The sequence below is a fragment of the Acipenser ruthenus genome, chromosome 8, assembly GCF_902713425.1.
Source record: "Acipenser ruthenus chromosome 8, fAciRut3.2 maternal haplotype, whole genome shotgun sequence".
Classification (NCBI taxonomy): domain Eukaryota; kingdom Metazoa; phylum Chordata; class Actinopteri; order Acipenseriformes; family Acipenseridae; genus Acipenser; species Acipenser ruthenus.
In genome coordinates this window covers 60,271,596-60,281,824 of record NC_081196.1, presented here as the reverse complement: position 1 = coordinate 60,281,824, position 10,229 = coordinate 60,271,596, and the positions used below count along the sequence as shown (strand labels likewise).

Sequence of the window (10,229 nt, the reverse complement as noted above, 5' to 3'; positions counted from 1 at the left end):
GGACAGTGGAAGGAGTTTACTGCAGAGCGCTGTGTTCGTATTTCTGGAGGATGGAAGGAGGCTGGGACAGTAATGGATATCTCCTGCCCTTCTACAGTCCACTGGATGTTTCAGGATTTTATGTATTACCGTAAAACTTGTGAACACTGCATATTTGTATAACTGAGTACACTATAGTAAATCAGCATACGTTAATCTAGCAAACACAAAGGCTCTATTTACTGTATAACCCAGGTCTCCAAACCACGTCAGAGCTGGGGACACATCAACCAAATGTAGGGATGCTGGGTTAAAAAAGTGTTTGAAGAGCATGCACAGCATGTGAACTTGAGAACCTCATCATTATTGTGGGTTGGACCCCCTCTTTGAAAGGGTTTAATAAACCGTGACTGACGCCCATTGTTTGCAGATTTCTCCATTATTATTTATCCAGGTGGCCACTGTTTGTATTAGATGTTACTGGAAAAGCTAGATTTGTTTTTTTTAAACACCATTTCCTATTGTTTCTGCCCTTCTGTTGCTTGAGTCTGGAGCAGGGGTCAGCACCCTATCAAGTGGCGACAGGCTGGTCTTACTACTGAAGGCATGTAGACAAAACATTTAGCAAATATTTTTTTAGTTGTTATTGTTTTAGGTTTATTCTATGCAATTAATTTGATTTTTTATAATAGTATATATGTACAGTGCCTTGCAAAAGTATTCAGACCCCTGACCAATTCTCTCATATTACTGAATTACAAATGGTACATTGAAATTTCATTCTGTTTGATATTTTATTTTAAAACACTGAAACTCAAAATCAATTATTGTAAGGTGACATTGGTTTTATGTTGGGAAATATTTTTAAGAAAAATAAAAAACTGAAATATCTTGCTTGCATAAGTATTCAACCCCTGTGCTGTGGAAACTCCCAGTTTACACCGATGAAAGAAATTGCCCTAACAAGGACACAATTACCTTACCATTGGCCTCCACCTGTGAACCATTAAAGTTGCTGTCACATTTTATGGATAAAAACCCCACTGTTGAAGGATCATTGGTCAGGCTGTGAATGTGAAGGAAAATGAAGACCAAAGAGCATTCTACAGAAGTTAGAGATAAAGTAATACAAATGCATAGATTAGGGAAAGGGTACAAAATAATATCCAAGTGTTTGGATATCCCAGTGAGCACAGTTGGATCAATAATCAGGAAGTGGAAGCTGCATCACACCACCCAGGCACTGCCAAGAAAAGGCCGTCCCTCAAAACTCAGCGCTCAAACAAGAAGGAGACTTGTGAGAGAAGCCACAGAGAGGCCAACAATCACTTTGACGGAGCTATAGAGTTCAGTGGCTGGGAGTGGAGTAATGGTGCACCAGTCAACCATATCAAGAGCTCTGCATAACACTGGCCTGTATGGGAGGGTGGCAAGAAAGAAGCCGTTACTCAAAAAGTACCATCTGAAAGCACGTCTGGAGTTTGCCAGAAAGCATGAGAGTGACCCAGCTGCGATGTGGGAAAAGGGTTTGGGTTAGATAAGACCAAGATAGAGCTTTTTGGCCAAAACTCAAAGCGCTATGTGTGGCGCAAACCTAACACTGCCCATGCCTCAAGACACACCATCCCTACAGTGAAGTATGGTGGTGGCAGCATCATGCTGTGGGGATGCTTCTCATCAGCAGGGACTAGGCATCTTGTTAAAATTGAAGGAAGAATGGATGGAGCAAAATACAGGGAAATACTGCAAGAGAACCTGCTTCAGTCCGCTAAAAAACTGAAACTTGGGAGGAAATTCACCTTTCAGCAGGACAATGATCCCAAGCACAAGGCCAAAGCAACATTGGAGTGGCTCAAGAACAAAAAGGTGAATGTCCTACAGTGGCCCAGTCAAAGTCCTGATCTCAATACCATTGAGAATCTGTGGCACTATTTGAAAATTGCGGTCCACAAGCGTCGTCCAACCAACCTGAACAACCTGGAGCAAATCTGCCAAGAAGAATGTGCCAAAATCACTCCGACACTGTGTGCAAAGCTGGTACATTCTTACCCCAAAAGACTTAAAGCTGTTATTGCAGCGAAAGGTGGCTCTACCAAATATTAATGTGTGGGGGTTGAATACTTATGCAAGCAAGATATTTCAGTTTTTTTATTTTTCTTAAAAATATTTCCCAACATAAAACTAATGTCACCTTACAATAATTGATTTTGAGTTTCAGTGTTTTAAAATAAAATATCAAACAGAACGAAATTTCAATGTACCATTTGTAATTCAGTAATATGAGAGAATTGGTCAGGGGTCTGAATACTTTTGCAAGGCACTGTGTATATATATATATATATATATATATATATATATATAATCTAAATCTCATGTGCAAATAGGGGAGAGGTGGGTTAGTGGGGGCAAACCAATGTGGTACAAGGCACCATACATAATCCATTTCTATGTGCATGAAGAACACATGCAGAAAGTTACTTGTGGAATTGAAAGTGCATGCCATTGGAATTTCTCTTGTCCTTCTGATGCAAAAATCACTCTAGGTAACAATATGGACCCTGCACTCAGCAGGTCTGAACAATGTCATAGTTGTGCCAACATGTGAGGCCAGCTGTCACCACTGCTCACATTCCAAATTCCAAATGCCAAATTGTTGGATTAGCTATTTACACTCAGATTGTTATGGTGCTTTCCTTACTTTATTGGTTGACATATACAATATAATTTTAGCAGCTCAACAAATGTTATGGGTTAAAATCTATTACACACAACATTGTTAAGCAGCAAACGCCACCATAACTAACACAAAGTTTAATTCCATTTTTAATTCTAAAATGAAAGTTGCTTCACAGCTATAGGCAGGATTAAAATGGAGAACCTGAAAGTAGTAGCTTATGCTTTTTCACATCTGATTAGCTTATTACCTGAAGTCACGGTCTGTGATATACCTCTTCCCAGCTCAGCTGTCTGTCATTGCATCATGACAGCAAAGCGGGCTGAATAGTCTTTAATTTCCTTGCTTGATTTAAGTTGTAATTTACACTATTTTGCTTTTTATTTGGGTGGAGAGGGTCTTCATCAGTGTTACTATTTGATGCCATTTTCTTTCCAAGTAATTTAGCCATAAACTGGGAGAGATCTGTCTTTACACTTCCATGATACAGGCCTAGGTCTTGTCACGTTGCCATTTGCTCTGATTATGAATTTACAGCCAGGCAGCAAGACGATCGTCACTGACATGCTTGTAAATTCTACAAGGCCATCGTTGAGCAGCTGTGTCCACATCTGATAGCACAGCTACTTACAGAGAGCCCAATTGGAATGAAGAGAACTGCAGTCCACTGTGAGTGTGGTTAGAAGAATTTCCTATAATCACCCAGAGCTTGAGAAAGAGCAGCAGGAGCAGCAGATGGAGTCCTGGCTTCAGAAGATGAAATATTTGAAATAGTCCTCAAATCTTTTAAAGTGACAGTGCAGCCAATTTAGTCCCCCCCCCCCCCCCCCAAAAAAAAAAAAAGAATTCCTAAAAAAATAACCAGGTTGAATGTTTAACAGTGTTGACCTGACCACAGGCAAAATAATAATAATAACAACAACAATAACAATAATATATTTCATACATGGATAACTCTAGGTCTATTATATGTCTTTTTCATGTAACAGGCAGAAGACTTACATGGGCGCTTTAATTCTCTCCCCCCACCCCCATGTCACTAATATAAGAGACAAATCTGTTGGTGTTGAAATCCATACCTACAACTTAAAAAGGATTTCAAATGAATGAAAAGTATTCAGAAACAAATAACTGAACTGGTTTGAGAAATTTTGTAATCCCCTCAATGATAAGGTTTACTTAAAGATTTATTTTCATAATGACTGGTACAGTAACCTTGTACACTCAAAAGAAAGAAGAAAAAAAACATGTAAACATGTAACATCTGCATAACTTAGTAATGTTCAGATTTATCAGTTTGTTGAAATCTCACAATGAACAGTCTTCCTGAGCGGCTGCAGGTATCTCCCAAATCTCACCATCTACAAACTGCGAGAACACTGGTAGTGCTTGTGAGGGCACAGTTTCTACTGTAGCTTCAGTCTCTGAAGCGGGCAACAACCCAGCTGTCAGCACCTCCTCAGTCTCTCCACGCTCTCCTGAAGACATGGTTTCTACTGTAGCTTCAATCTCTGCAGCAGGCAATGACCCAGCCATCAGCACCTCCTCAGTCTCTCCATGCTCTCCTGAAGACATGGTTTCTACTGTAGCTTCAGTGTCTGAAGCAGGCAACGACCAAGCCGTCAGCACCTCCTCAGCCTCTCCACGCTCTCCTGAAGACATGGTTTCTACTGTAGCTTCAGTCTCTGAAGCGGGCAACAACCCAGCTGTCAGCACCTCCTCAGTCTCTCCACGCTCTCCTGAAGACATGGTTTCTACTGTAGCTTCAGTGTCTGAAGCAGGCAACGACCAAGCCGTCAGCACCTCCTCAGCCTCTCCACGCTCTCCTGAAGACATGGTTTCTACTGTAGCTTCTGTCTCTGAAGCAGGCAATGACCCAGCCAATGACCCAGCTGTCAGCACCTCCTCAGCCTCTCCACACTCTCCTGAAGACATGGTTTCTACTGTAGTTTCAGTCTCTGAAGCAGGCAACGACCAAGCCGTCAGCACCTCCTCAGTCTCTCCATGCTCTTCTGAAGACATGGTTTCTACTGTAGCTTCTGTCTCTGAAGCAGGCAATGACCCAGCCAATGACCCAGCTGTCAGCACCTCCTCAGTCTCTCCACGCTCTCCTGAAGACATGGTTTCTACTGTATCTTCAGTCTCTAAAGCAGGCAATGACCAAGCCGTCAGCACCTCCTCAGTCTCTCCACGCTCTCCCGAAGACATGGTTTCTACTGTAGCTTCAGTGTCTGAAGCAGGCAACGACCAAGCCATCAGCACCTCCTCAGCCTCTCCACGCTCTCCTGAAGACATGGTTTCTACTGTAGCTTCAGTCTCTGAAGCAGGCAACGACCAAGCCGTCAGCACCTCCTCAGTCTCTCCATGCTCTCCTGAAGACATGGTTTCTACTGTAGCTTCAGTCTCTGAAGCGGGCAATGACCCAGCTGTCAGCACCTCCTCAGTCTCTCCACGCTCTCCTGAAGACATGGTTTCTACTGTAGCTTCTGTCTCTGAAGCAGGCAATGACCCAGCCATCAGCACCTCCTCAGCCTCTCCACACTCTCCTGAAGACATGGTTTCTACTGTAGCTTCAGTCTCTGCAGCAGGCAATGACCCAGCCATCAGCACCTCCTCAGCCTCTCCACGCTCTCCTGAAGACAAGGTTTCTACTGTAGCTTCAGTGTCTGAAGCAGGCAACGACCAAGCCATCAGCACCTCCTCAGTCTCTCCATGCTCTCCTGAAGACATGGTTTCTACTGTAGCTTCAGTCTCTGAAGCAGGCAATGACCCAGCCATCAGCACCTCCTCAGCCTCTCCACACTCTCCTGAAGATATGGTTTCTACTGTAGCTTCAGTCTCTGAAGCAGGCAACGACCCAGCCGTCAGCACCTCCTCAGTCTCTCCACGCTCTCCCGAAGACATGGTTTCTACTGTAGCTTCAGTCTCTGAAGCAGGCAATGACCCAGCCAACATCACCTCCTCATCCTCTCCTGAAGACATGCCATTGGCAGCTTCAGTAATCTGGGCTTGGTTAATTTCCTTGGCTTGCTTTGTCTTTGAATCCAGACCAAAGAAGTCATTTTGAACAATGTAGCGCACACACTGCAAGATCACATTCCTCTCATGGCATATGTCACGTGCCAGCAACTGCAAAATATAGAAACACAAACACAGAGATGATAGCCTATTTTGGATGTATTTATCTTTATAATTTCCTGTCCATCTATTATATTGAAAATCAGTGTAGTGAAAAGCTTTGAAGAAGCCAAGCAGCTAGAGGTTTACCATTTCCAGCAGAGTTGGTCTGCGCTGCCCTCTCTGTTGGGAGCACTCCTTCCTCGGCCGGTTGCGACTCCTGTCATGACGAGCCATTTTGTATGGAGGTGCTCCGTCTTCCCAGTCTCTTCTTTCCGATACGCTCCCTCTGCCTCCACTCTGCACCCGGCTACTCAAACCTGCCTCAGCTCTGCCCAAGAGGGCCTGGTTTTCCTCTAGAGCTTGAGCCACTTTCATGAGAGGCATTTCTGAAATAATACAAGACAGAATTGTGTAGCTGCAATACAATGACTCCCATTCAATTACCTTTTCTCAGTGAAGGTTTATTTATATAACAGACAGGTGGAGGCGAAATGAAAAGACATTCTTAGAAGCCCAAGCACTCTAATCATTTATTCAGAGCATTGTAAATGTCTGCTTCCATTAAAAGGCAAAGGGTTGCATTGTCTCTGTCCAGAAAGCTTGCACTAAAATGTATATCCTTTAAGAGCGGAGCAGATCATAATAATGGTAATTAACAGTTGTTCAAATATAGAAGAAAACGTATACTGTATATCACTGGAGGCCATGCAGTAGAAAATTAATAATAACAAAAAGACAGCAGAAGAACAAATCGTGTTTGATTTTACCTTCAGGCGCCTGGTCGCTGTCACTGTCGGATGAAGTCCCGTAATTTGCAACGAGTGAGCCCAGACCAGAGGTCATCAGCTTCGGGACCACGGTGATTCCGGCAAGTTCGTCCTTGTCCGACTCTGCAAAGTGAAAAACGGCACGCATTTAAACACCTTTCCATTTTAACAGGAGGAAACTGGATTAGACAAACCTGCCAGGAAGAGTTCAGAAAGAAGATCCGTGCTCTAGATTCAGGATTCAAAAGGAAAAAATAATAAAAAAAATAAATAATGAAACACATGTTGAAAGGCAGCCTTGCACCAAGCAGGTTTCTTTATTATATTAGATTACTTATCTACATGGGCTGTGGTTCAAAGATAATGATGTTACTTCTAGGAAATAGGAACATAGGCAGCTTAAAAATGTGCTTGCCACATCACACAGTATATACTGTACATTAAAAGTTCCCTCCTGGAATATGGTTTAGGAATGAGGACACCACCCCCGTTTCGACTAGACACAGTAAAATATGGAATATATAACATGATATCACTTAATATATAATATTAGTAGCAAGTCTGCGGACCATCACTCTTAAGATTCGTTATGTGCTCTTAGGCCATCATGATCTGTCATCAATTCCATAAAGGAGTCCATTACCAGGTGCAAAATCATAATGGAGTGAATAAACAGGGCAGCATGTAGAGACACCTTGCATTCTCCTTACATAATCAACACTGCCACACTGTAGGTAAGTGCAGCTCTGACAATATCATTCAAAACAACTCAAAATTAAAATCCATTTCCCTTTAGTATCTCCCAATTTAAATACAGAAGACAATTCAATCCACAATCAAAGACCTTGCTTATAAAAACATAACACAGGCCAATTCTTGCGTGTTGACCGATGCAATTGAATGGTCTTTGCTCACCGGCATCACTGTTTGCCAGCATCCCAAGGGGGTCCATGCCCTGCATGGGCTCTATGCTGGGGTTCCTGGGCTCTCTGTCACTCTCTGGGTGACTGGAAGTTCTGGTCTCCCTCTGGGTGTTCTGAAACCTTGCTGGTGGCACATTCTTCTCCTTCTCATTAGACGGCTGCCACATTCCTTTACCCTTCATTTTACTGAGAGTAATAATAAAGAAGAGTCACAAACCACTATAAAACAAAATAAATAGTCTAAAAACACCAATGTGTACAAGAAAGAAGAAACATACCCAAACTGTACAGTCGCCAGCACCTCTCCTCTTTCTGCCTTTTCTTGTTTCACCATCATCTTTCTTTCGATATTTTGTAAAGTTGGATAATTCCTACCAAAAAAAAAAAAGTTTAATACAAGAAATATTTGATAAATAATGTAGAATGTATTTGAAACTTAAAGAAAACATTTGATGTCAACATGTTGCATGTTGTGGTCTAAAACAATTCACCAGAGCATTAGAATATACTGTATAATCTACGTGCGACATTCATAGTGTTTTTTCTTTTTTTTTTAAGAATGGTCTGAGTGTTGCTAAGCAGTTTAGAAACCCCAGCAGGCACAGGCTGGATATTTACGTCCACATCATGTGAGGTAGAAGCTTTATAAAAGTGCCCCCCTCTCAGTCCGAAACTATTTCTCACTTTTTTCTCGCCTCTCTCCATTTTGAAATTTCCTCTGGTGTATCGAGTTGAATTTTTTTTGATCCCGGAACATGCATCTGTCACAAAAGGAGAGGGGGAGATCAGTTTGAAAGACTATGCATCATCACCACATATTATTGTGTTTTTTACTCCGTCTTATAAAGAAGAAAGCCTCGCTTAGACACTGCATTTTTAGAATTGCAACTTTTTTTTTTTTTTTTTTAAGTGGTGATTGTGATGGATCTTTTGGTAGTGACCACATTTCCAAATGATTTATTTTCTTTTTAAAAACAGCTCATCAATAATTTACTTACATTTTTCCAGTGAATAAGGACCAGCTTCTCATGTGCAGTAAAATTGCACCCTGCTACCGTACACTGAAAAACAAATTATTGTTAAAACAACGGATACTGTCTTTGCACATGAAATATTCACCCTGGCTACAGTGATTTGCACACATGCCAGGTATAGCAGGTCTTGTGAGCTGAAGTCACCTATTAACTAGAATGATCTAACAGATGACCAATTCTGATTGGGAAATGCCTTTTCAGTTGTGGCAAAACTTGGTCTGGCAACTACATATGCCCCCAGATTGTGACACTCACAAGCGATTGAGTGTATCCGAATCTGGGGGTAGAAGGTGGTCTGTATCAAGCTTGTGCATACAGTGAGTGGATGTACCTGCTGTGGAGATCACTGTTTTCATGTTGCTGTTAGCCCTAAATCTGAATACACAGCTGTGTCAGGGGATGAATGTCACCCACAAGCTGGATCTTTTTAACTACAGCTTACCTTTACATGCTGGGACACATGTTCATCGTATTTCTCCTGGTTTTTGAAACCCCGGTCACACGAATCACAGTTGTGTGTGAATACAGGCTCATTTTTCTTCTTTTTCTGCAGACATTTTAAAAAGACAAGTCAGAGTCACCCAAGGGTGTGAAATAAATGATCGACTAACTAGAAGATCCGTATATCTGGTACAAAAGTAAAACAAGAATTAACAAGCCATTAAAATAAATAATTCCATTTTGCATATATAAAATCATTCATGCGTTACATTACATGGATCTCCGTATGCAGTAATGTCACTGCCATTAACACAGAACCTTATTGACTTGCTTCCATGTTCAATTAAACCACCACCACACACACACACCTATACTATACTGCATATACTGGACTCTACAATGTGCACAAGAGACGCTGTAGGCGTTACAAAAAAAAAACAGAAAAAAAGAACATACCTGTTAGTCTGCACTGAATATTACAACACTGCGAAATTAATCAGCCAGTACCTTTTTCTCGCCGCCACCCTGATTCAGTCCTGTACTCCCGTTTGATGCCGGCTGAGTCACAAACTCCTGTCTGAAATGCCTCTGTTGTTGATCTAGAGGAAGAAAGCATCCGGTTTAGAGAATGACAAAACACTCCAAATGGGGACAATCAACGTGTTTGATATCATGTATTATTATTGCAGAACTTCGGCCACTACATTAAAACTGATTTCTGATCTATTCCCTACTGAAATGTTATAAAATACACACGTGTGTGTGTTACTTTGCTATACACGACATAATGCAGTGAAAAGAGAAGACGACAAACTGCTTACCATACATTTCGTTATGTTGATAGGTTTCATAACCAGGGTTCTGGTGTATGGGCGGTCCACACCAGCCTCCCCCAGGAGGGTATCCACCTGGCCCGGGGCCAAACCAGCCACACATGTCCGGGGGTCCGGGCGGGTACCAATTCCAGGGACCAGGAGGAGGTGGACCACCAAAGAACGGCGGTCTCAGTACCGGTCCAGGTGGCGGACCGCCAAACTCTGGTGGTGGGTACTGATGCTGTCCAAACTGATTCATCGGGTAAATCGTGAAGTAACTGAAGTTACTTCCAGTAATTACTCGGGGTAGTTAATGAAGCCCTACACAATATAACAAGTACCAACCGACCCTGTTAGCAGTGCTTCACAAGGCTCATCCTAGCACCATGTGGATGCGCTCAAAGTATACATCACTTCCGGTTAGCGCCTGCACCGCACGAGATTTAAACCGGACGGCTATGTGACAAAAATGGAGA

General features: G+C 42.3%; 1 protein-coding gene across 1 annotated transcript; it reads right to left on the bottom strand.

The window, feature by feature from the left end:
• Nucleotides 1-3,822: 3,822 nt before the first annotated feature.
• On the bottom strand, nt 3,823-10,170 carry LOC117406764 (mucin-4). The gene is made up of 10 exons (XM_059029403.1): nt 9,760-10,170; nt 9,446-9,537; nt 8,940-9,044; nt 8,462-8,524; nt 8,148-8,224; nt 7,742-7,834; nt 7,456-7,649; nt 6,541-6,663; nt 5,921-6,159; nt 3,823-5,782 (listed from the first exon to the last, which is right to left on the bottom strand). The coding sequence occupies exons 1-10, from the start codon at nt 10,010-10,012 to the stop codon at nt 3,962-3,964; spliced, it is 3,060 nt and encodes a 1,019-aa protein (XP_058885386.1). The 5' UTR covers nt 10,013-10,170; the 3' UTR covers nt 3,823-3,961.
• Between the last annotated feature and the right edge of the window lie 59 nt (nt 10,171-10,229).

Bases quoted from the DNA above. Each gene is read 5' to 3' on its own strand.
- LOC117406764 (XM_059029403.1), bottom strand. From the start codon at position 10,012: ATGAATCAGTTTGGACAGCATCAGTACCCACCACCAGAGTTTGGCGGT. The intron at 7,650-7,741 runs GTATGTTTCTTC...TATTACTCTCAG, and splicing joins CTGGCGACTGTACAGTTTGG to TAAAATGAAGGGTAAAGGAA. The intron at 6,160-6,540 runs GTAAAATCAAAC...GTATTATTTCAG, and splicing joins CAGCGACCAGGCGCCTGAAG to AAATGCCTCTCATGAAAGTG.